At 38.8% G+C, this 27,973-nt stretch overlaps 1 protein-coding gene across 5 annotated transcripts in view; it reads right to left on the bottom strand.

Moving 5' to 3' along the window:
• The window catches only part of AKAP7 (A-kinase anchoring protein 7), a 153,286-nt gene that overhangs the window by 68,336 nt on the left and 56,977 nt on the right, over positions 1 to 27,973 (bottom strand). For all 5 annotated transcript variants that reach the window (XM_045499623.1, XM_045499620.1, XM_045499624.1 and 2 more), the window contains exon 6: positions 26,064 to 26,176. In XM_045499623.1, the coding sequence (XP_045355579.1) occupies positions 26,064 to 26,176 (113 nt within the window). The remainder of the gene's footprint in view (positions 1 to 26,063; positions 26,177 to 27,973) is intronic.

Here is a 27,973-nt window from a genome sequence, read left to right as displayed (position 1 = left end):
TCTACTCCTTAAATCATTATTGCACTATATACTAGCTAACTCTGATATGAATTAAAAACAAAAACAAAAACACCGAAGTGAAAAGAATCATAATTGTCACAAATTCAGAGGATAGAGTTTCAAAAGAAGGGCAGTTGACAGCATCAAATGCTGCTCGTTCTAAATTCAATAAGAGTGAAACCAAGTGGACTTCTTTTGGTTCGGTGGGTAGGGGGCCCTGAGAAAGCAGCACTTGGTACTGAGGGGCAATCGAAATGCGGGAGTGCAAACGAGCTCCGCTACTTTTCAAGATGTGGTTTGGCCTCAGTTTCCTCATCGATAAAATGAGGTTAACAAGTGAACCTACTTCAAAGTGTTATATGGACTAAATAAGTGAACTTCTAAAATGTTTAAAAAAGGGAAATAGAGTAAATGCTATCATATTTACATGACAAATGCTATCAAATATATACAACACTCTTATATATTGTCATTAGTGAACTTAGAGGAATAACTTCAATAGAGGTAAGGTGGCAGAAGAAGTTCTTAAAGGTTCTGAGTAAATGGAAACTGACCGTGCTTACTTGTCTTTTAAATGCTTTTTCACTTGTGCATGGGTGCTGGTTGGGAGCGGGAAGGCAAGGCAGGCTGGTGTCATCCCCTTAGACCAGGCACAAGATGACCAGTCATAACTTAGGAAAAAAAAGGAACTTCAGTTTTCAAGGACCAAGGCCAGCACTGGCTAGCCACCATAATCTCCATTTCAGTTTTGTAAGATATCATTATTTTTTTTTTAACTAAGAAATAAGGGAAACATTAGAAACATCGTTAAGCTAATTAATTTAATTTTAGCAAAAAAGTAAGAACCGATTATTTTTGCAGTTCTTCACAGATGACTTCCAACATGAGTCTTCAAGGAATGAATTTTTACTAGAGAGTGGAACGGAATTAATTCTTTAACTCATAATTTACAGAGAGAACTGTGGTTCAAAATGCATGCCTTAGGAGGCACTGAAATTATATGCCCTGAACAGAAAGCATCTTTAATAATAAAGAATCTAGAAACAGGTAAGAATCTGCTTTGTCTGATATATAATATTAACATGGTCTTTGTTCTCTAGAGAATTTTTTGGCAATATATTTCTTTTTGTTTTTTTTCAGGCACTTTTCCCCATAGCAATATACATCTTCTCTAATAAAATGTATCTGAATTGGTCTCCCCACAGCTGCAGCAGGTGGTGTTTTTTTCCATAATAAAATAAAGGACAATCATTCTAAGAAAATAAATGAGTATATCAAAGTTGAATATCAGTCAGGGTAAGGCTAAAAAGGTTCCTATTTCCTGAATGGATCCACTGGGTGGCCAAAACAGTCCCAGAGATATCACCCTGAAAGGTTCTAGTTCAAAGCTAAGAAGTCTGGGTTAGCATTATTTTTAGGTTTTAGACACACCCTCCCCCCCCTCCCCCCCCCCCCCCCCCCCCCCCACTATTCCCTGTTTCCCTTCTAGGCCAGGCCCTTTCCAAGGTACCTTGTCATTTAAGGGTTGGTGGAAGTATATCACATTAGGAGAGCTCAAAGAAAATTATAAAAATGGTTAAAGCCAGAAAAATTTGACCTGTAAAGGCCAAGAGAGTTGGGATTATTTCAACTGGAGAGAAACAACGTGTAGGGTATCTTCAACAAGACCATGTCAAGGGAGTTGCAACCCTGCAATGGTGGATAGGCTTGGTGACTGTCTAATGCTACACCTGAATCTTATTTTTGCCTTGAACCTAGCAGGCACAGAGGATATTTTCAAGGGCTTCACATTTATCATTTTACCTAATGTAAGTGGCATATCAATTATACAACATAACACTGAAGGAAGTCAAATACAAGATAGAAGACTTTGAAACAATAAATTAGTAGCAAGAAACATCAAACAGAAAAACTTTTCAAGACTATCTTAATTAAGCATTAGAAAGGACTAAAGTTTTACTTTCCTTTAGCCTAGTTTCAGGCACGGTTTAGGGAGAATTATCAGTGACATTCAAAGCCACTTGATAACCTTTGATACGTTGTACCGTGAATCCCTCAGAACTTCATTCTCAATTGCAACTGGCACCCAAAGAGCCAATACGGGAAAAATGCCACTGAGACCATGATGAGTATTTTTAGAATCATCCAAGGCGGCATCTGCTAAATAATGTAACCTATTTACTCGGGAAGCACTCACCAACCATATCACTTACATTTAGCTAAATGATGTGTCTAATTTAATATGTGCCAAAGAGGCCTCAGACTGATGTTACTATGCACCCAACTTTATTTCGATATAGAAGTAAAGACAGCCATGAAATATGAAAATTCACTTTAGTTCACAATCTGAATATGAAAATCATTCTAAGGTTCTGAAAGATAAAATTTAATTTCTGTAAGAAGGTTACTGTGATCAGAAGAACAATGGAATACCAGCTTCATTAAAAAGGTTAAGATTTTTTTACGATAGCAGATAATTTCTTATCGAGACTTGTTATCTTACGCTAATCACGACTTCCATGATGAAAACATAAATAGGCTGTATATCAGATGAAGAAATGATGTGTCCTGCTGATATTCCTGGAGCTCTGCTGTGTTTTCTAATACTTTATTCCTGTTATGCAGTAGCTATAAAGAAATGTATGTTTCATGTGATAATGACCTGAAACCAAAATTCAGAATGTAAATTAAAAGCCAAACCAAACTGGTTTATCATTTTGGGGATTTGATGGTCAAAGAAGAATGGCAATCTTTTATACTCATTTTCATAACTGGGAAAAGTTTACATGTCTGTAGTAGTACGGCATTAGTTAAAAAACTAAAATATTTTTTAATGGCCACTGCCCCTAATGAAAAGTTACATATTGGCAATTCAAAGTTATAGAGAGAATGTGTATATTGACATGGGATTTCTCTGAGGCAGATCTTACTTTATAATTCTTAACGACTCCTTCCTTCATCTCTTGGCATAACTACACTTTTCATTATTTGCACGGTCTCATTTTCACCTTCCTCCTGATACAGACCCTTCAATTACCTTCTTGTGAGCCACAGCCTCCCGCAGCCCCTCGGCCTGCGTAAGGGAGGCCCTTCCCGTTCAGGCTCAGTTCCACCCGAGCCCGTTCCTGACAGGGATGCAAGCAGGCAAAGGCACCTCACCACACCAGCTAATGGGCTTAGATGAGCATGGTGATTTCAGATCCAGCACCGGCACCCTGGGTGAGAACTGCCTGGCAGCCTCCCCGTCCCCTCTTCTGACCCTCTGGACCATCTGTTGGCGCTGGGCTCTACCTTGGTCTCCCTGCCCAAGCATGCCCGTTTGCTGCCTGGGTGAGGCCCTGATACCCTGCCTCATGCCTGTCATTAGCTTTAGAGGTGAAAAAGCAAGAGTGATGGAAAATAGAAAAGACAATGGTACTTTGCTTATTGTTTAGAGCCAATCTTAAACAAACAAACAAACAAACAAACAAACAAAATGACGCTCTGTCATCTATCTGTATAACAGTAAGAGAAAACTTACACAGGTACGTATATATGTACATACTTACATACTATGTACGGGCACTATTCTAAAACCTTTTACTAACTCACTTAGTAATCACAATAGCCCTGTAAGATTGGTACTGTTATTATCCCCAGAGAAGGAAAGTGAATCACAGAGAAATTAGGTCACTTACCAAAGGACACATAGCTACTAAGAGGCAGAGTGTGGATTCACATTCAAAATAAGCAGAGAGCAGAGACAAATGGAAAAGAATAGAATGATAACATTCAAGCTCATCACTATTTCCTTTAAAATATTAAAATTCTAATAGTATTAATCATCCTTAATATATAATCATATATAATATACTACCATATTTCTAAAACCAATGTGAAAATTACTTTGGGAATCTCTAGCATTCTAAAAATACCTGCCTTTAACATGCTGCATTAATATTAATAAGTCAAGTGATAATTATATGTCCATAACAAATGAATTTCATAGAGGGAAAAGAGAAATAATTCATAGATGTTACTTAGACATGGAAAAAATTATCCAAATAATCTTTATAAAAAGAGCTCTTCTTCTACGGTTAATACCCAAATAATGGAGTAAAATATTGGCAGAGATTGTCCGCATTTTCCAAACCATCTGTTTGAATATACAGTATTTCTCAATTACTTTTAAATTTTTTTTTTTAATTTTAAAGAGAGAGAGAGAGAGGAGATTGCTAGAAACAGAAAAGGAGAATCTCAGGCAGGCTCCACACTCAGCGTGGACATGGGGCTAAATCCCACAACCATGAGATCATCACCTGAGCTGAAGTCAAGAGCTGGATGCTTAACCAGCTGGGCCACCCAGACATCCCCATTTCTCAATTCTTCATTTTATTTTATGATAGAGCATCTATTACTTTACCATGGGGTTTTTAGATAGGTCTTCTCTTCAATCCCTCTATTTATAAATTTGTGTTGAGCACAACTGCGTTGTTTAATCTTAAGGCTTTAGGGAAAGAAACAGAAACTTTTGGGGCGCCTGGGTGGCTCAGTCGGTTAAGCGGCTGACTTCGGCTCAGGTCATGATCTCGCGGTCCGTGAGTTCGAGCCCCGCGTCGGGCTCTGTGCTGACAGCTCAGAGCCTGGAGCCTGCTTCAGATTCTGTGTCTCCCTCTCTCTCTGCCCCTCCCCTACTCACACTCTGTGTGTGTGTCTCTCTCTCTCCCAAAAATAAATAAACATTAAAAAAATTTTTAAATAGAAACAAACTCTTCACTCTAGCACTGTATCTAATATTTATAATACCTTTCAGCAAGTAATAAGTAGAAACACAGCTGCTAGAATTCTATGTTTTTAATCTACCTCCTTCTACCTATCCTAATGCTTTGAGAGCAGCTGAATGCTCTTTAGGGGTATCAAGTGGCAAGGAAAGCCGCCACATAGTAAAGATGATGTGTGACTCCTAATACCGCAAGCCACTTCACAAAATCACCAAGAAAATATGAGCTGTATTGCTTCCTGCAGTTTCTTCCCGTGAAGTGCTGCCATCAGAGAGAAGAAGAAACATGGCTTCCACCTGTATGTAGTTCATTTATACTAATGACATACTAACTAGAGAGGTAACATTTTGATGATATCCAGGGCATTCTCAAGGTCACTAGCTCAATGGAAAACTACAACACCTTTATTTTTATTTTTTTCATCCTTATTATTTTTGAGAAAGAGAGAGAGAAAGCAAGTATTAGGGGCAGAGAGGAAGGAAGACAGAGGATCTGAAGGGGGCTCTGCACTGAGAGCAGGTGGAGAGTCTGATGTGGGGCTCGAACTCACAAACCATGAGATCATGACCTGAGCCAAAGTCAGATATGTAACTGAGCTGCCCAGGCGCCCTTATAGCACTTTTATTTACAACAGTCTGCTGCCATATAGGTTCATTCTTTGTCTACTTAGCAAAACTCTTCCCAGTTCCTCCTTAAGTTTTCTTGAGGATAGCATGAGAGAGCATATGCTGTTTGGCCATGTAACTATTATATTTGCCTTGGCTTTTTTCATTACACTGGAACAAAGAAAGAACCTGGTCAGTGAGGCATCCAAGACTGCTTCCTATACAGTTCAGTCTCACTTGGATTCTCAATTCCCCGAGATCCAACCCCAGCTGTGTTCTTGGCTCATCACAGTTTTGTGGTCACTCAGACGCAAACAGGCTGCAGCCTACTCCTCCCTATCACATCTGTTTCCCTAATATTTTGCTGTTTGGAACAAATAACAACATGTTCTCCCGAATTCACCAACTTAGCCATTTATTTCCATAAACTAAAGATAAAACATAAAATATCCCCACATCAAAATATCTTGCCATATGTGGTCTATTCACTCACAACTTAATCTAAAATGTTTTCCTCCTTCAATCGATAGCTTTCCGTTCTAATCAACCTTTCCCAACATGACCTAATGCCAGCAAATAGGTGTAAAAACTTCCCAGGGTCTCAACAACGAAACAGGAGAGTAAAGCTGTTCTGCAGAAGATCATTCAGAAACAAGTTCACAGAAAAATCCTAATAATTTTAACTTGTCTATAACACCAGCTTATATACTGCAACATATTTCTATTGTGGTTGAACATGTTCTGCTTTTATAACCTAAAGGTCAAAAAGCATTCACCTCAATTGGTTAGATATCTATAGACAGAATTTCAGACCTAACTGTAGCCACAGGTATGATCCAAATGAAAGTTAAATACCTAGAGAGTGTAGACGGGGCCATATATTTGATGAAATATTTTAAATGCATCCACAGATATCACTAATTTTAACGTTGTGGGTTTTTTTTTTTTTTTGAGTGAGAGAGAGAGCAGGGAAGGGGCAGAGAGAGAGGGAGAGAAAATCCCAAGCAGGCTCCATACTGTTAGCACAGAGCCCGATGCAGGGCTTGACCCCATGACCAGGAGATCATGACCTGAGCCAAAATCAAGAGTCATTTGCTTAAATGAGCCACCCATAGCCTTGTAATGTTAAGCAAGAGAGACATAGAGTGTTTTTATAATTCATCATGCTCCTATGCATCTAGTACTTGTTCTTCTCCCATTTTCTTATAAACTTATCAATTTCCTTGATTTTCCTCCCCTCAACATTCTTCCTTACTCCTCCCTCATCATTCTCAATAGAGCACTTTACTCATTTCTTTCAACTTCCCAGGCATATTCTCTGCACTCTACATAGGACAGAAGACCCTAACAGGGGAAGGTGTCCCAACAAGGGAATGTTATGAGAACTGAGTGAAGGACCAGGAAAGAAGTAACACTAAGATTTACACTGAGTGTGCTATAGGTTAGGGAATGGAACAAGGAAGAAAGGTGCTCAATGATACAGGCCTTTCCACTTTACTTGATTGGAAACATTCCCTGTATATCATATAAGATAAAAGAGTTTGGTAGAAAAAAAGCAATATTTACAGGGGCGTCTGGGTGGCTCAGTTGGTTAAGTATCTGACTGGCTCAGGTCATGATCTCACGGTTTGTGGGTTCGAGCCCCACGTTGGGCTCTGTGCTGACAGCTCGGAGCCTGGAGCCTGCTTCGGATTCTGTGTCTCTGTCTCTTTTCCCCTCCCCTGCTCACACTCTGTCTCTCTCTCTCTCAGAAATAAATGAACATTAAAAAAAATTTTTTTAAGAAAAAAAGCAATAGTTACATATGAAACAGTCATTAAAGATATAACTTGGGAATCATGTGCACCTCTTAAACCAATTCCAAAATTAATGTTTCTCTCCAGATAGAGCAAGAAATGTATCCAATGATTTTCTTTTTTAATATGATACACATTGCCATGCAAAATAATTTTATACATAATATACAACTGGAATCTTTTTTGTCCTCATTTCAAACTTAATCACATTTAACGTGAAATCTCCCCATGGTACACTCTTAAAATACAGAATTACAGGGATTACATAGTTTCCCCAATGGACTCGGTATCAGTATGTATCTATGAATATGAGATGACATATTGCTTCCAAAAAAGTACAGAGATAAACAAATTAGCCAGTTAATTTTCACACAACTTTCTCTTTTAGAAAATTTTTAAATAAGTATATTTTCACAATTTCAGGAAGCACTTCTAGATTAGTAAAATAAGCAGTAGGTTTGGTTGGGGAAAAGATTTTAATGGAAAAGTTAAGAAACAAGGGATTTCCATCTTAGCATAGTAGTATGCAAAAAATTAAATGAACTGGCCTATTCTTCTTTTGCTATACCTGGTCTATCACAGTGGGATGGGCCTCAGGAAAGCTAGACTGCCCAAATCCAACACCATCCCTTCCATATCCACCCTACCTATCAAATATCTACCTCTTTCTATCACACATATCTCTACCAGCAGGGATTACAATTTCGGCACCTGCCATTAGAGATATGTGTGATAGAAGGTTACAACCCACTGAGACGGATATCTGACATGATTTCCATATGCATTCAGTTTTTTCACAGGTGACCACTTCCCTCCCAACACACACACACACACACACACACACACACACACACACACACTTAATTTCACTGAATTAAGTCCTAGCAATGTTTGTGCTAGAAGTCCAAGAGTACAAAGTACTCTGTCTACCATTTTCTGATTATCAGGGTAGGTCAGGGATGGGGAGAAGTAAGAATACAAGACGACCAAATCATGAAAAATGGAATGCGTATGAATAAGGAGGGATGTGGCTAAAAGCACAGGACCACCAGAGGGAGTCAGAACATTCTCCCAGCTAACAGCTCAGTAAGATCTCACAGTAGTACTGGAGGCCAAACATGAAATTACTGTGAAAGAAATGTTCTGGTCTAAATAAAGTTATGTAACAAATTATTATATAATCAAATTCATCTGTGGGGGAGGCAAGAGCTAAAGAGGGAAGAGAAGTACTTTCATACTCTGGTCACTGCTTAAGGGAAGGGTACAGTTACAGTTGTACTTCGAAGGCCCTAAAGATGGGTCTCCAAAATGGTATCACAAATTCTGGCAACAATTAAAAATGTTGCCACCAGGTAGGTTTTAGAGAAGGAACACTTACTGCAGAAACTAAGCTGGAGTTCCTGTAGTCAAGGGTGGCTAGTCCCGTAGGTGATACGAGCAAGTTTTGTTAGGTCTTCAACTACATATAATGTGAAGTCTGTCCCAGGCAAAGAGGCCAGTAATAAAAAAAGTCTTTTCTTTAACTTATTGGAGTAACCAATAGAGACTCAACTGAGCAATTTAGTAATTCAAACTAGTACTGCTCTGTTTTTAAGTTACCTTTCCTTGAAAGAATAATATTCTAATGAATGGCCAAAAATAATCAGTTCATATTTAGGAATAGAAGTATAATTCCAATAGAAACTAGTTACAGTTCTGGATTGCAACCTTAGTTTCCCCTCAAATCTAAATGGGGCTCCCTAGAAAAATTATAGCTTTACCTTCTTTTATTATGTAGTTAATTCTTTTTTTTTAATTTTTTTAATGTTTATTTTTGAGAGAGAGAGAGAGAGAGACAGCATGAGCAGGGGAGGGGCAGAGAGAGAGAGAGGGAGACACATGTCTGAAGCAGGCTCCAGGCTCTGAGCTGTCAGCACAGAGCCCGACGAGGGACTTGAACCCACAGACCGCGAGATCATGACACGAGCCAAAGTCAGACACTCAACCGACTGAGCCACCCAGGTGCCCCTATGCAGTTAATTCTAATTAACACAGGTAGATGACCACTCTCTAGTAGTAGAGAAAATCTTATTACCATACAAATAATACTAGCCGGTTTGCTTTTATATGACTAGTCAAGTGGGTAAGGAATTAGCTCCTATAACTAAACAAACTAAATTCTGTACCAACACTATTTTCAAATAAAGTTAAGGTTTTCTGGATCATACGTTGTGTTTTGCTATCCACTATAATCAATCCACTGTGGGGTTTGCCAGTTTCATACAAGATCATTTTGCTCCATTCTGTCCTTAACTAGGATAATGAAATTAACAGAGGTTTCAAAATGTCTAAAAAAGACTTGTTAAAAAAGAAATTTCTGGGGCCAAGATGGCAGAGCATCATGGAAGTTCTCTGCATCTCTCATCCCTGAAATGCAGCTAGATCAGCACCAAACCATTTTGCACACCTAGAAAATTGATCCGAGGATTAACACAACAATCTGCATGACTCGTGCCACAGAACTCAGTAGGTATGTGGCGCAGAGAGGTGAACTGAGAGAGAGAAGCCACAGAGGGGCAGGGAGCTGTTTTTAGGAGAGATGACAGAGAAAGGGGGGAGAATATAAGAAAAGGACTCCCCCCAAAAGCATCTGGAAAGAGAAAGAGTAGAAATATCCACAAGCGACTGATCAAGAAAGGGAGAAAGGAGAGGGTTTCAATACCATTAGGACTCTATAAACAGGGGAGACCAGAGTCAGTAATTTCGTAGCTCAATACCTGACAGTGCTCTGGCAGGAAGGATGAATCCCCAGGAGCAGGCAGTGAGATTCAAGGGGTCCATGGGTCTCATGGGGTTCCCCTGCTATGAGAGGCCCTACAGCCTCCCCACAGGCAAAGGTCCCAGCAGACCCCAGAGAACATGATTGCTGGTATTGGAATGAAGATGCCAGGATGCGGTGAAACCTGGGAGCCAGTTGTGTGTTGTGATTTACCATAATCCCTGAACTGCCACCCAATTGCATGAACTTATTCTGGGGCAAGCCAGCAGTCAGTAACAGTCTCTGAGCCTTGGCAGTGTGATTGGACAAATGTTCCTGGGGACAATCCAGCACCTGGCCATTACTGGGTGAGACCCACTCCCCCTCCCCACCAGAAGGTCTGAGTGGGACCAAGCCACAGGGCCCTCAGAAGTGAGGGGTTTGGAAACGCAGCCCCATCTGGAATAAAATTCAGAGGGAGGTGCCACCTGGCAGGCTGATGGCTTAGACACAGATAGTGCAGAAGTGGGGAGTGGAAGGAAGCCGGAGACAAAGGAGGGGTGTTTGATTGCCAGTCGGTGAGAGCACAGAGTTCTGGTGCTAGAGACTGGGAGGCTGGGTGATGCCATTTCTACTTATCCCTTCACACACATGCCACACTGATCTACACCAGTAAGCTAAGCAGTGCCACCTAGTGGAGAATGGAACAATTACACCAAACCTCATCCAACTGGGCCAACCAAGCCCTAGAGGAACAACACTCCTGCTTGGTTTACAGACTACAAAGTGCTTCATAGTTTGACTTCTAGGGGAAACTGGATGTAATTCATTCGGGTTTCATTCTGTTCACTGGCCTATCCATTTTTTTTTTCTTTTTTTAAATTTTTTTTAATGTTTATTTTTGAGAGAGAGAGAGAGAGGGAGAGAGAGGGAACAGAGGAAGAGCAGAAAGAGAGGGAGACACAGAATCCAAAGCAGGCTCCAGGCTCTGAGCTGTCAGCACAGAGCCCTACACAGGGCTCAAACTCACAAACCATGAGATCATGACCTGAGCCAAAGTCGGAGGTTTAAGTGACTTAGCCACCCAGGGGCCCCTTTCTTTTTCTTTTCTTATTCTTGGATACAAAAAGAGGAAAAAGTTGTTTTTATTTTCTGTTTTTATAATTTTTTATTTTTTTACTATTTTTTTATTGTAATTTTTAATTCTATTTTACTTTCTTCATTTCATTTTATTCTATTTTATTGTATACATTTCCTAAATTTTTAAATGTTTTCTTACTTCTTTTTTCTTTCTTTTTCTTTTCTTTTCTTTCCCTTTTTTCTCTATTCTACAAGCTTCTCTCAACAATCAGACCAAAAACCCCAAGGATTTAGATTCCTTTATTTGATTGCTTGTGTTGCTTTTATTTTATTAATTCTTTTTCTCCCTCCAAAATGATGAAGTGAAGGAATTCACCCCAAAAGAAAAATCAGGAAAAAATGACAGACAGGGACTTAATCAGCACAGATATAAGCAAGATTTTTCTGAACTAGAATTTAGAATCACGATAATAAGAATACTAGCTGGGGTTTGAAAAAGCATAAGCTCCCTTTCTGTGGAGATAAAAGAAGTAAAATCTAGTCAGGATGAATTGAAAATGCTATACTGAGATGCAATCTCAAATGGATGCCACAGCAGCAAGGATGGACAAAACAGAGCAGTGAATCAGCAATATAGAAGGCAAAATTATGGAGAGTTATGAAGCAGAAAAAATGAGGGAAACTAAGGCACAATATAAGAATTAGAGCACTCAGTGATCCATTAAAAAAGAATAACATCCAAATCATAAGAGTCCCAAAAGATGAAGACAGAGAAAAAGGGACAGAAGGTTTATGTAAGCAAATCAGATCAGAAAACTTTTCTAACCTGGGGAAAGGCACAGACACCAAAATCCAAGAAGCACAGAGAACTCCCATTAGGTTCAACAAAAACTGACCATCAACAAGGCATATCATAGTCAAATTCACAAAATACACTGACAAGAATTACGAAAGGAGCAAGGGGAAAAAAGTCCTTAACCTATAAGGGAAGACAGATAAATTTTGCAGCAGATCTATCCACAGAAATGTGGCAGGCCAGAAAGGATCAGCAGGATATTCAACATGCTGAGTCAGAAAAATATGCAGCCAACCAGCAAGGTTGTCATTCAAAATAGAAGGAGAGATAAAGAGTTTCCCAGTCAAACAAAAACTAAAGTAGTTCATGACAACCAAACCAGCCCTGCAAGAAAGTTTAAGCGGGGGGGGGGGGGGGGGGGGGGCACTCTCTGAGGGGAGAAAAGATGAAACAAAAAAAGACCAAAAGCAACAAAGACTAGAAAGGACCAGAGAACACTACCAGAAAATCCAATTCTACAAGCAACAGAATACAATAAATTCATATCTTTCAGTATTCATTCTAAATGCCAATGGACTAAATGCTCCAATAAAAATACAGGGAGTAACAGAATGGATAAGAAAACAAGATCTTATATGCTGTTTACAAAAGCCCCATTTAGACCTAAAGACAGATTGAAAGTAAGGGGATAGAAAATCATCTATCATGCTAATGGTCACCAAAAGAAAGCTGGAGTAGCCATTCTTATATCAGACAATCTAAATTTTAAAATAAAGACTGCAACAAGAGATGAAGAAGGGTATTATATCATAATTAAGGGCTCTATCCACCAAATATCTAACAATTATAAACATTCATGCCCCCAACATGAGAGAAGCCACATATATAAATCTATTAAAAACATAAATAAACTCATTAATAATAATACCATAATAGCAGGGGACTTCAACACCCCACTTATAGCAATGGACAGATCATCTAAGCAGAAAATCAAAAAGGAAACAATGGCTTTGAGTGACACACTGGACCCGATGGACTTAACAGATATATTCAGAACATTTCATCTTAAAGCAGCAGAATACACATTCTTCTCCAGTGCACATGGAACGTTCTCCAGAATAAACCACATACTAGGACACAAATCAGCCCTCAACAAGTACAAAAAGATCAAGATCACAGACCACAGCCCTATGGTCTCGAAATCAACCACAAGAAAAAAGTTGGAAAGACAACAAATACTTGGAGATTAAATAACATCCTACTAAAGAATGAATGGGTTAGCCAAGAAATTAAAGAGGCAGTTAAAAAATACATGGAAGCCAATGAAAATGATAATACCACAGCCCAAAACCTCTGGGATGCAGCAAAGGTGGTCATAAGAAGGAAGTCTATAGCAATCCAGGCCTTCCAAAGAAGGAAGAAAGGTCTCAGATATACAACCTAACCTTACACCTTAAAGAGCTGGAAAAAGAACAGCAAATAAAACCCCAAACCAGCAGAAGAGAAGAAATAAAAAAATTAGAGCAGAAATCAATGCTATTGAAATCAAACAAACAGTAGAACAGATACATGAAACCAGGAGCTGGTTCTTTGAAATAAATGACAAAATTGATAAACCCATAGCCAGTTTGATCAAGAAGAAAAAGGAAAGGACCCAAATAGAGAGGAGAGATGACAACCAATACTGCAGAAATTTATAAGCAATTATATGTCAATAAATTCGGCAATCTGGAAGAAATGGACAAATTCCTAGAAACATATAAATTAACAAAATTGAAACAAGAAGAAATAGAAAATTTGAATAGGCCCATAACCAGTAAAAAAATTGAATTAGTAATCAAAAATCTCTCAAAAAACAAGAGTCCAGGGCCAAATGGCTTTTTAGGGTAATTCTACCAAACATTTAAAGAAGAGTTAACACCTATTCTTTTGAAGCTGTTTCAAAAAATACAAGTGGAAGGAAAACTTCCAAACTCATTCTATGAGGCCAGCATTACCTTGATTCCAAAACCAGACAAAGACCCCACAAAAAATAAGAACTATAGACCAATTTCCCTGATGAACATGGACACAAAAATTCTCAACAAAATACTAACCAAACAGATTCAACAATACATTAAAAGAATTACTCACCACAATCAAGTGGGATTTATACCTGGGATGCAGGGCTGGCTCAGTATCTGCAAATCAATGTGCTACACCACATGAATAAAAGAAAGGACAAGAACCATATGATCCTCTCAATAGATGCAGAGAAAGCATTTGATAAAATACAGCATCCTTTCTTGATAAAAACCCTCAAGAAAGTAGGAATGGAAGCATCATACCTCAAGATCATAAAAGCCATATACAAAAGACCCACCACTAATATAATGAGGAAAAACTGAGCTTTTCCCCTACGATCAGGAACATGACAGTGATGTCCACTCTCACCACTGTTATTCAACTTAGTATTGAAGTCTTAGCCTCAGCCATCAGACAACACAAAGAAATAAAAGGCATCCAAATCGGCAAGGAGAAGTCAAACTTTCACTCTTTGCAGATGACATGATACTCTATATGGAAAACCCAGAATATTCTACCAAAAAACTCCTAGACCTGATCCATGAATTCAGCAAATTCACAGGATATAAAATCAATGCACAGAAATCAGTTGCATTCCTATACACCAATAATGAAGTAGCAGAAAGGGAAATCAAGGAATCAATCCATTTAAAATTGTACCAAAAACCATAAAATACCTAGGAATGAACCTAACCAAAGAGGTGAAAAATCTGTATGATGAAAACTATAGAAAGTTTATGAAAGAAACTGAAGAAGACACAAAAAAATGGAAAAATACTCCATGCTCATGGATTGGAAGAACAAATATTGTTAAAATGTCAATACTACCCAAAGCAATCTACATATTCAGTGCAATCCCTATCAAAATAACACTAGCATTCTTCACAGAGCTAGAATACACAATCCTAAAATTTGTATGGAACCACAAAAGACCCCGAATCACCAAAGCAATCCTGAAAAAGAAAAACAAAGCTGGAAGCATCACAATCCCAGACTTCAAAATGTATTATAAAGCTGTAATCATCAAGACACACAACACACAGATCACAAAACAGACACACAGATCAGTGGAACACAATAGAGAACCCAGAAACGGACCCACAAAATATGGCCAGCTAATCTTTGACAAAGCAGGAAAGAATATTCAGTGGAATAAAGACAGTCTCTTCAGCAAATGGTGTTGGGAAAACTGGACAGCGACATGCAGAAGAATGAACCTGGACCACTTTCTTACACCATACACAAAAATAAACTCAAAATGGGTGAAAGACCTAAACGTAACACAGGAAGCCATCAAAATCCTAGAGGAGAAAACAGGCAAAACCCTCTTTGACCTCAGCCATAGCAACTCCTTATTCAACACTGACTTCAGAGGCAAGAGAAACAAATGAAAAAATGAACTACTGGGATCTCATCAAGATAAAAAGTTTCTCCACAGTGAAGGAAATAATCAGCAAAACTAAAAGGCAATCGATGGAATGGGAGAAGATATTTGCAAATGACATATCAGATAAAGGGTGACTATCCAAAATCTATAAAGAACTTATCAAACTAAACACCCAAAAAACAAATAATCAAGTGAAGAAATAGGCAAAAGACATGAATGGGCATTTCTCCAAAGAAGACATCCAGATGGCTAACAGACACGTGAAAAAATGCTCAACATCACTCATTATCAAAGAAATATAAATCAAAACCACAATGAGATACCACCAGCCACAGCAGTCAGAATAGCTAAAATCAGCAACTAAGGGAACAACAGATGTTGGCAAGGATGTGAAGGAAGAGAATCTCTTTTGCACTGCTGGTGGCAATGCAAATGGGTGCAGCCACTGTGGAAAACAGTATGGAGGTTCCTCAAAAAATTAAAAATAGAACTACCCGATGACCCAGCAATTGCACTACTAGGTATTTATCCAAACGATACAGGTGTGCTGTTTCAAAGGAGCACATACACCCCAATGTTTATAGCAGTGCTATCAACAATAGCCAAAGTATGGAAGGAACCCAAGTGTCCATCAGTAGATGAATGGATAAAGAAGATGTGGTATATATATATATATACAATGGAGCATTACTCGGCAATCAAAAAGAATGAAATCTTGCCATTTGCAACAACATGGATGGAACTACATTGTATTATGCTAGGTGAAATTAGTCAGAGGAAGATAAATATCATATGACTTCATTCATATGTGGAATTTAAGATACAAAACAGATGAACATAGGGGAAGGGAAGCAAAAATAATATAAAAACAGGGAGGAGGACAAAAATAAGAGACTTTTAAATACAGAGAACAAACTGAGGGTTGCTGGAGGGGTTGTGGTGGGGGGGATGGGCTAAATGGGCAAGGGGCATTAAGACACTTGTTGGGATGAACACTGGGTGTTATATGTAGAGGATGAATCACTGGATTCTACTCCTGAAATCATTATTCCACTATATGCTAACTTAGATATAAATTTAAAAATAAATAGTATAAAAAAAAATTTTAAATAAAATGTTTTTTTCCAACACTAATAGTTGAGACAGAACATTTATATTTTAATGTAGTGAAGCTAAACCCATGCAATTCTAATTACCTTGAATACTTTGTTATTGCATATTTTAATACCAGTTCTAAAACTCTGTTTCTTAAATTATAATTAAATCAGAACTTTATCTATGAATACAAATGCAAGAAAATAAGTAAAAATGCCCACTGAATCTGGATGTTCGAAGCGAAAATATCATTTAGGCCTAAATTATCAAGACCAACATTTCCTAAACCCATGTTCTGCCAAACACAAGTGTCACAAGATGGCCAATGGGAAAAAAAAAAGAAAAAAACTTGCTAGTCAAGTACATTTGGGAAACAATGCTGATATTCACTGTCCCTCCTTGTGGTGTTCTTTCCTGAATGTACATTATACATCCTGCTTTGTTGAACTCAGAAGGGATCATGTGACTTGCTTTGGCCAATAAGATATGAGCAGAAATGATGTGCGTCACTTCTGAGCTTTAAAAATTGGCCTATGGGGTGCCTGGGTGGCTCATCTGACTTTGGCTCAGGTCATGATCTCACGGCTCCTGAGTTCGAGCCCCGCATCAGGCTCTGTGCTGACAGCTCGGAGCCTGGAGCCTGCTTTGGATTCTGTGTCCCTCTCTCACTCTGTCCCTCCCCTGCTCGTGCTCTGTCTCTCTCTGTCTCTGTCTCTCTCTCTCTCTAAAGAATAAACATTAAAAAAAAATTTTTTTTTAATAAAAATCAGCCTATGATTAGGCGTCTCCTGTTTCCTTCTGCCAAAAGACCAGCAAGGTCCTACACAGAGGCTGCCCAGCCAAGGTCCTCTGTAAAGACGCCGTGGAGTAGAGCCACACCTGACCCATGTTTCTGAGCAGAAAACAACGCTTTGTTGCTGTAAGCTCTTGAGCTTCACAATAAATGTTGCCAGTTTAAAAATCCTAAGAAGTGGTGGAATAAGGAATCAGATTAACTATATTTAACCCCTCACTTCTAACATTGACTTCAAGACAGAATCGTTGCCTCATACAAAACCCTGGGGGATATTCTGAGAGAACAATTTCAAGAAATGTTCACGGAAATACTTCCTTCAAATCTCCATTCCACTTTGCACAGACTTAAAACTAGGTTGACTGTATCATTTCTTCTAGAGTTCTCAACGTTTTCAAAATCTTTAACAGAATTAGGATCAATCAGGTATATCATTTATTACTCTGACATTAGTCAATTCCTAGAATCCTTCCTTAAAATAATTCAGCTTTCTGTCTGTAATTTCCTATATGTTTCAACCTTAAAGATGTATAAAGTGCTAAACAGTTTCAAATGAACATTCAGTTTACCTGTGTAGGTATCATTTTCGGTTGTTAAATAATTGCAAACTTATTTAGGGTTTTTTTTCAATATATGGAAAGAGACAACACAACAGCATGAAGTTGAAAAATGCCATCAGAAACATAAATGAGGTCATTTGCTATAAATAGTGCTCTTGGACACACTCTAGATGACACAGTTGACTAATGGCACCTAGAATATCTCAGAAGAAATTCTAATTCCATCTCAGATTTCACTGAATTTTTAGTTTTAAAAAACCATGAAAAAAAAAGAGGTGTGTTGCTATGTTTTGTTTATTTACTGATTTTTAATTAACAAATTCTAAGAATTCTACATGAGCCTTAGGTCTAAGTGCACCTGATGTACAAAGAAATTCAAAACCAACTAAAACTCACAAGTAATTAAGGAACTTGGCATTGGGAGATTCAGGAATCGGTTACTGAAGAAATCTGCTTTACCTTGCACCAAGGACATTTTTGTTTTAAATATGAAATTTAAATTGGGTGTCAAATTGGTTTCCATATGACACCCAGTGCTCATCCCAACAGGTGCCCTCCTCAATACCCATCACCCACCCTCCCCTCCCTCTGACCCCGCATCAACCCTCAGTTTGTTCTCAGTTTTTAAGAGTCTCTTAGGTTTGGGTCCCTCCCTCTCTAACTTTTTTTTTCCTTCCCCTCCCCCATGGACTTCTGTTAAGTTTCTCAGGATCCACATAAGAGTGAAAACCTATGGTCTTTCTCTGTATGACTTATTTCACTTAGCATAACACTCTCCAGTTCCATCCACGTGGCTACAAAAGGCCATATTTCATTCTTTCTCATTGCCACGTAGTACTCCATGGACATTTTAAGACAAGCTTTTGTCTGGAATGACAAAGGCTTGCTGATCCCTTCAATCTTGCAGTCTTTCAGGGACAAGGTGATGGGAGTGGCAGGGCAGTTTTGCAGGCTCCCATGCTCAGGGCTTCCTCCTCTTCTGAGACAGGGATGGACTATTGTGAGGATGGCCCTGCCCGCCTCCCTGCTGCCAGCCCTGAGCTCCTTGGCTGCTGCTGGAGGGACTCCCCCCAACCCCCACCTTTGGAAGGCGACGCTTCCTGAGAGTCACCTCCTCTGGGCCCCCTTCCACATCTTCTATGCCTTCTTACAGTGGAGCCCTCACCCTCTGGGAGTGACCATTTGCTGATCATTTCTGAGATCCGTCAGCCATAGGCCTGCCTCTCCCTCTACCATCTCCCCCACCTGAAGCAGCTTCTCATGAAAGCCCCGCTAGTTCCAGTTGCTTCTGGACATATTTGCACATCGGTTGCTTTTTACAGATTTCTCTTTCACTGAAGATGCAGTTCATGATATTTTTGCTGTCATCTTTATTGTTCTGTATGGTTCCAAGAGGAGAAATGGGGAGATCCAAATCTAAATTGCTGCCACCTTCCTACACTTAAAGACCTTTCTCCTTTCTGCGTAGGAGAAAGCCTCCCTCCATGCATATAAGAAAATCTATCTGAGGTTTTAAAAAAACAAAACAAAACAAAAACATCTCTATTTGGAGCCAAATTCACCTCTTTAGGCAAAATGCTTACTATATAGACATTTCAGAATAGCACAGGAGTCAAGAACCATTAAGACTAGTGAGTTGCTGGGGCGCCTGGGTGGCGCAGTCGGTTAAGCGTCCGACTTCAGCCAGGTCACGATCTCGCGGTCCGTGAGTTCGAGCCCCGCGTCAGGCTCTGGGCTGATGGCTCAGAGCCTGGAGCCTGTTTCCGATTCTGTGTCCCCCTCTCTCTCTGTCCCTCCCCCGCTCATGCTCTGTCTCCCTCTGTCCCAAAAATAAATAAATGTTGAAAAAAAAAATTAAAAAAAAAAAAAAAAAAGACTAATGAGTTGCATTGTAACTCTATGAGTCAGCAAAGGTCAAGAAAGACTGTAAGATTTGTCCAGAGCTAAACAACAAAGGTAACACAAGAAAACTTGTGCTGTTCCAAATTTATTATAGAGACTCCCTTGAGAAGGAACAGTCTAGCACTCCTGAGTTTTGAAATGGTTTATAAAGGCACATCATTGTGCAGAACCAGGAAAGTCAGTGGCAGCTACATTATACCAGCCACTTAACAAAATCCTGAGAAAATGTGCTACCTGCTAGATACATAAGAGTAAATAATGTCAGTAGGTGAGGAAAGACAATGGCAGAAGGTCCTGGCAGAGGAAGGCTGGGAGTCAGCCAACCTAGCGTAGAAATTCTGTACTACAACTGGTCCTGTATATTGAAACAGGGACTGGGTTTTCCCCCTTAATTGTGCCATCATCCATACGCTCTTCTTTTTCCACTTCCCATTGCCATCTCTACTGATGACTGACCTGTATTCTCCTCCCTGCTTCCCCCACCCAGCCTCATCATCTTATGGTCCGATAACCACTTCTTTGCCCATGCTTTCTGCATATCAAATCCTGCACTCAAAACAAACCAGTCTAAGTGACATTTGTAGCTAACAATTTCAAAGGAGACCATTTCTTTCATTCTAAAGTTCTCTCACTGTCTAACTCTGTGAAAAGTTGCTACAAGGAAGTGCCAACACACAAACTGTAGCTTTGTTGGTTTAGTGCTACCTTAGTAATTTGAAAGAGTCATAGGCCAGGAAAAGTATCTAAAAAGGCCAGAAAATAATTAATGCTTAAAAAAAACGGATTTATCCACAAAAAGGTCACATTTATTTCTTAAGGAATCTAGATCTGCATTAAGATACTTTTTGATTTGAAACTGGTCTTCTTCTGCCACCAAGTGTTAGCACACATTTCTAACCAGCCAGTTTTTGCAATGGTTAAATCACAGAAGTACGAGGTCCCGCAGTGAGAAAAATATATCCAAAAGAAGGCATATAAAAAGTATGGACTTAAAGCATAGATAAAAAGCATATAAAAAGTTGCAGACTAACCACATAAAACAAATATATTCCAAGAAAACTACACAGAGAACTTGAATTTTAGTTACTATTTCAGACACATGGCAATTTAATAAGATTTTCTAAGACTCCATTCATTTAATGAAAGAAACTACAACTCTCAAAGCACAATGATAATCAAACTACCTTTAAAATATACAGTAACTATTTTCAATAGTCTCTAATGCAATATACCCTACTAGAATTTCATGAAACTAAGAATATGCAAAACTAACACATTGACTAAATGCCTCCTACTGTTAGAAAAACATATAATGCCAACGGAAATCTTAAGTTTCTCAGATTCTAAATTAAGAGAACTCACTTCTGAGCTTGGGAACCAGAAAGCCATGCTGTAGCTGAGGAAGTTCCAACCAGGAAATTTGAAAAAGAGTTTCTGTATTTTCAAAATGCTGATCACAATCTACAGAACTTCTGGTTATCCCACTGGACTTTTGGTTAATTCTACTAAGTGGTATTACCTACAAATAGGTGCCTATCAGAGGATGGCACCCCACAGCCTAGGACTTCTGCAGCCAACACTAAACACCACTGGGAAATCCTCATAGCAGATCCTATGACCATTCCGGTGGTGGTAAACAGTCATCCCCTGCACCAGAGATCTGTTCATATCTTTTACACCAGTGACACATGTTATCTTCATGAACAGACCAATTATGGCTTCAGCTTTAAATCTTTACACACACACACACACACACACACACACACACACACACACACATACTGGCATGGATTAACAGCTTTTTAAATCGTAAAAATGATTCAGTGTATGGTGAAAAAAAATACCAGTTGAAGTACTATTACAGAATAATTGGTTATACTTCCTGTCGATAATAATGAATGGATAATCTTAACTACCTCAGAATCTGCCTATAATGATGCAGAGCACCCGTCCACCCAGAACACCCCTTTTTACCAATAATTACCATGTCTACAGTAATAACAGCGGTATCTTAGGAGTATATCAGTATCTACTCACTACACAAAGTGATTTCCGGATGACCTTCTAGCAGGTCACACTGAAATATAAAGAGTACACTAACCTTCAAAACAGCATCTTGGTGGGAGATACTATTAGCTCTTTTCTAGATACTTTCGCTACGTACCACCTATCCATACCAAAAACAACACCCCTCAGGATGATGGAAAACCTTCAAGTTTTCTGCATCTGGTGGCTTCGCCTTACCCTTCATTGTCATGAGACATCTAACTTGCCCATCACCATTTCTATGATCAGCCCACTAAGGCTCCACTCTTCCTCAGAACCTCAGCAAACTCCCAACCAACCACAAGAGAAATCCTGTGTGTGTCAAGGGAAATTTACTATATTCCAGGTGACGTTAAGATCAGAGGTATTCACTGACCTACCAGAAGAATTATGGGCTAAAAGAGCAATTGCAGGAACCCACATTTTACCGTCAAAATACAAGGAAGTTACATTAAGCTGTGTTGAAGGCAAACCCAAGGAACTACTTTATACAACCTTAATCATAGTTTACATTCTACATGTTATTTACCTTTTTTGTGCTATTAACACAGTCCTTATAAGTATCTATTTTAATAGCTTCTTAAATCATTGATATACCATAACTGACTTAAAAATTCCCTCACTGTAATGGAAGCTTTTTCTAATTTTTCTCTATTACGGATAGTGGTTCAGTAAACATCTTTACACATAAAGAATTTCTTCTTTTAAATTGTTTCTTAGTTATAAAATAAGTAAGTCCTACGGATATAATGTACAACATGGTGATAATAGTTAAAAATAACTATATTGTTAAAAAATACTACATTATATATTTGGAAATTACTAAGAGAGTAGTAAAAGTTCTCACAACAACCAAAAATGGTAACTATATGAAGTGATGGATGTGTTAACTAACCTTATTACGGTAATCATTTTGTAATATATTCATATACTAAATCATTAGGTTGTACACTTGAAACTTACACAATGCTATATATCTATTTTATCTAAATAAAAATTATTTGTTTAGGATAATTTCAGAAGCATGAACCTCTTAAAGAATATAAATATTTTAACTTTTTATAGGAATCGCTCAATGTATAGCTCAAAGGGCCATACCAAGCCACCATCCAAATCCCTGATGGTCCTTCTACCTCAAGCATACACTAACAAATGTTCCTCTAATACAAAATGGTTGGAAGTATAAATTAGGACCACTGTTTGTGGTGTTTTTAAAAAGTTAAAATGTACAATGCCCTTTGACCTTGACATTCCACTTCAAAAAACTGGTTCTTTGAAATAATGGCATATTTACCCAAAGAAAAATGAACAAGGATGCTCACTGCAGCACTGTTTGTGCTAAAAAAAAACAAAAAACAAAAAACAAAACCCAGACATTAATGTAATTATTCATTAAGGGGAGAATAAATTATGATAAATCAAAATAATGTATATTTATTTCTGTTTTAAAGAAACTATATGCAGGTTATTTGCACCTATCTATCTATGCATTTGCAGTGTATAGAGAAAAAGTCAAGAGGATATACCACTAGTAGTGGTGACCTACAGAGAAATTGGGGAAAAGGGGGTGATTGGATAGTGATGAAAGAAAAATTATATATTTCACTCCATAGGTTTGCATGTGTTTGGACTGTTTACAGTGACCAAATATTCATCTAATACTTTTACAATTAAAATAACTTTTAAAATAAAAGAAAGTACTTGAAATAAGACAAACTTCATAACACTTGAGTGATTGAAACCCATTATTTCCTACCTCTCTCTTTCTTCCTCCTTTTATTCTTTATCAATCTAAATTAACACTGAACACTAGCAATACTTTCCATTACTGATTTTACCAATGTCCATTGACTTGTAAATGAGTGAAGCAGAATAAAAACCAGGTAGAGAATTGGTGCTGAGAAAGGAGAATAGATGTTTGGAAATGTAAAAAAATTAAGAAGAAAGAGACTGAAGAACCACATATTTTCAAATAATCTGTATTCCAAACCACAAAGCATAATAAAAGTGTACTTTTATGCACGCTACCTTTTCATACTGGCTTTAACTTTTACAGTGGAACAAACAACTTGCTGCATAAAAAAATGCTGGATATTTATTTAAACCTGCAGGTCTCAGACTAAACCACTCTGCAGACCATCTGATTAGAATCACCTGTGGTACTGCCTGACCATCAAAAGCAAGGTCTTTAGGTACAACTCCAGATCTGAAGCTAGAGGGTGGATATCTTCAAGCTTCAATGTTGACATATGAATCCCACAGTTTAAAATATACATTCTTAAGCATTCAGGAACACTGGGCATCATAGTAGTACACAGGAACAGAGTCATTCCATTATTGAAAAGAAAAAAATCTCATTTGGCTGTCTGAAAGACAGTAAAGTCATAATTTATTTTCTAGGGGCACCTGGGTGTCTCAGTCAGGTTGGGCATCCGACTTCGGCTCAGGTCACGATCTCACGGTTTGTGAGTTCAAGCCCTGCGTCGGGCTCTGTGCTACAGCTCAGAGCCTGGATCCTGCTTTGGATTCTCTGTCTCCTTCTCTCTCTGCCCCTCCTACTTGTGCTCTGTCTCTCTCTGTCTCTCAAAAATAAATAACTGTAAGAAAAAAAAATTTTTAATAATAATAATTTATTTTCTAAAGATTACGCTTTCTAATCTAGACAAAATACAATCCGATTTAGATTTTATATACCATTCAGGCAGGGACTGTTTCTATTTTGATCATAACTCTGAGCCCAGCACCAATGTCTGGCACATACTAGGCACTCAGTAAATATCTGCTGACTTAATAGGATTTGGGCCAGGGAGCTCCTCACGTAAATACAGAAATTAATTTGGATGAACTGGATGTGGCCAGTGGGGGCAGAGAATATGAGCCTGGGAAAGAGAGAAGATGGATTCCATGCAGGGCTCTGCAAATGGAGGAACAGGATCTCATTCAGCCACTTAACATTTGTTAGTCTCATATCCCTTTTCTATAAAATAAGGGAGCAGATTTGGGGAAATTAACTGCCAAGGAATCATTTAAATTTAGCCTGAAACGTTGAAATTGAGATTCTAGAGTAGCTGAAACACTCCTTTGATAAATGTCCTTGTGTGCTCTCATGTAAAAGCTAAAACTGTAAAGACAAAGAAACATTTTGAAATGATGGATATTACCTTCACCACTGATTTGTCATTCTGTGATTAAGTGTGAAATCACTGGCAAGAGGACAATCCATTTGAAAGCAAAACAAGAAAGATAATGAGTAAAAACAGTAAACCATCAGTCTGCAAGTTTTGACAGTTGTTAGTCCAAATTTCAACATCTGTTACTTAAAATATTTAGGAATGGTACCTGATATAGTTATTATTGAATGTGGGGCATAGTCACTAAAAGAAAAAAAAAAAAAAACATCTTTTCGAGAAAGTATTCACAATAGCTTGTAAAAAACTCACAACCACAGGATGGTCAATCACCCAATCAGAGGTTCTAAAAGACTGAAAAGACCCTCTGAGTGAAAAGACGTTAAATACAATATGTGCCAAATTTAGAAAAGAGATCTACTTACTAATAAACATGACCTCCATTTATAAAGCTGCAAATCAGTCTTAACTGCAGCAAAGGGTCAGGGAGAGTAGGAATGAATATTAATCTGCATGGCCATCTCCAGAACTCTGGTATGTTAGAGCAGGTCAGATGTCTAAATGTGCATAAGACGCTCCCTAGGCTGAAACAATGAAGGGTGCCCTTAGGATTCCAGGAGAAAAGCTCATGAATCCTGAAGAAAACCAAAAGTTACTCCAACCTGTGAGAAGGCAGAAAGTCACCCTAAGATGTGGGAGGTCAAGAGACCGGTCCCTCAGCTCGTGTCAGGAAAAAGTACTTTTAAGTGATGGGAGGATGGGGGCTCCTCAGTTACCCTCTTGCCCAGTCCGTGGAACACCTGTTCCAAGCCCTAATGGCAACAACTGCTGAACGCACAAGGTTGTCTACTGGAGCCCTTGAAAGAGATGCGTAAAGGGGCGTAAAAAAGCTTGTCCCACCTTGAAGAACCCAGTTCCAGTGAGCAGCACCAGGGTATGCAGGCCAGAGGAAGAAGCTTTGAGGGCACCAGGCTGTGAACAACCATAAGCAAAGAAAGCAGTAAAATGGGGCCCCAGCCCTGCCTCACCCTTCAACAGAGCAGACGTGGCAACAGACGAAGCAGCAGGAAAAGTGGGTCAGAGTATACAGCTAACAGCCACAGAGGCAAAGGAGGGCCCAGGGGTAATGGCCTGCATGGAGTCCTGTGAGCCAGCTCAGCATCCCTGGGAACTGGAAACAATCTCACTTGGAATCCCAGGACCAAGAGTAGTAGGGGGTCAAAAATGACCGCAAATGTCACTCATGCCCCAACCATGCTTATTAAGGCTGGTGTAGCGGGCAAAACAAGGCTTAGGATAAAACTGTCCACTCACCTTCTTCCGGAGCCATGGTGCTTTGGACAATTTCATAAAAGTCAAATGAGGCTTAAAACCCCTGTTTTCTCCTGCCAAGATGCCCTTTTCTTGAAACGTCCTTTTTGCAGTCTCTAAAGAAAATAAAAACCAAAAAAATGCTACTGCAACACATAGCTACCTTTCATTATAAAAATGGCAGTTCAAAAACTAACAAATTACTCTATAATGAAGATTAAATACCTGTATGAGATATTATTTTTAAGAGAGGAAAAACCACAATGTGTATAGCAAGTATATTATTAAATTTGCAGAGATTTCAAATTTTAAGTTAAGCACGCAAAAGCAACAATTTGAAAAGGAAACATTTAATAAAACAAAAAAAATTTGTCTGATATGTTGATTTTCACTGAATATCCCAGTGGTATCCATACTCATAAAGAAGGACCAGCTTATCTGTAACCCATAATATCTAAAGACCAAGATGGAATAAAAGAAATCAGATTCACCCTCCTATCTGAAACAATGAAAGGACAAGGTACATAAAACAATGGTTTGCAAGACACTGTATGTATTGGGCAAAAATAGGTCAGTGATCTCTTAGAGATGGAAAACAAGGTAAGCCCCTTAGGGTTAGAGTTAGGGGTTAAGGGTTAGGGTTTGGGGTTAGGGTTAGAAATAGTGTTAGGGGTTAGTGTTAGGGTTAGAGGTTAAGGGTTAGGGTTAGAAATAGTGTTAGGGGTTAGTGTTAGGGTTAGGGGTTAAGGGTTAGGACTTGGGGTTAGGGGTAGAAATAGTGTTAGGGGTCGCTCCTCATCAGGGAAATACAAATCAAAACCACACTCAGATATCACCTTATGCCAGTCAGAGTGGCCAAAATAAACAAATCAGGAGATTATAGATGCTGGCGAGGATGTGGAGAAACAGGATCCCTCTTGCACTGTTGGTGGGAATGCAAATTGGTGCAGCCACTCTGGAAAACAGTGTGGAGGTTCCTTTAAAAATTAAAAATAGCCCTACCCTATGACTCAGCAATAGCACTGCTAGGAATTTACCCAAGGGATACAGGAGTACTGATGCATAGGGGCACTTGTACCCCAATGTTTATAGCAGCACTCTCAACAATAGCAAAATTATGGAAAGAGCCTAAATGTCCATCAACTGATGAATGGATAAAGAAATTGTGGTTTATATACACAATGGAGTACTACGTGGCAATGAGAAAGAATGAAATACGGCCCTTTGTAGCAACATAGATGGAACCGGAGAGTGTTATGCTAAGTGAAATAAGCCATACAGAGAAAGACAGATACCATATGGTTTCACTCTTATGTGGATCCTGAGAAACTAACAGAAACTCTTGGGGGAGGGGAAGGAAAAAAAAAAGATGTTAGAGTGGAAGAGAACCAAAGCATAAGAGACTCTTAAAAACTGAGAACAAACTGAGGGTTGATGGGGAGTGGGAGGGAGGGGAGGGTTGGTGATGGGTATTGAGGAGGGCACCTTTTGGGATGAGCACTGGGTGTTGTATGGAAACCAATTTGACAATAAACTTCATATATTGAAAAAAAAAAGAAATAGTGTTAGGGGTTAGTGTTAGGGTTAGGGGTTAAGGGTTAGGGCTTGGGGTTAGGGTAAGAAATAGTGTTATGGGTTAGTGTTAGGGTTAGGGTTAGAAGTAGCATTAGGATTCGTATCAAGCTTTGCTAAGTGATAAAAAATGGGTTTAGAGAGGTGGGCAGGAGCATTACAGACATGGTAAAATCTTCAGATTGTATTCTCAGTATGGCAGGAAATCCTGGGGGTTTTAAGCAAGGCAAATGTACGTGTGAGAATAACTTTCTTTATTCATCTCTATTTCAACTACAATGTACACTTCTTCCTCTGGAAGAAATTTAATCTCAGACAATCCAATGCTCCCCTCTTTTCGT

Source organism: Leopardus geoffroyi, chromosome B2 (assembly GCF_018350155.1).
Source record: "Leopardus geoffroyi isolate Oge1 chromosome B2, O.geoffroyi_Oge1_pat1.0, whole genome shotgun sequence".
Lineage (NCBI taxonomy): Eukaryota > Metazoa > Chordata > Mammalia > Carnivora > Felidae > Leopardus > Leopardus geoffroyi.
Note: the sequence above shows the minus strand (reverse complement) of the source record. Positions and strands in the feature narration are given on the sequence as shown.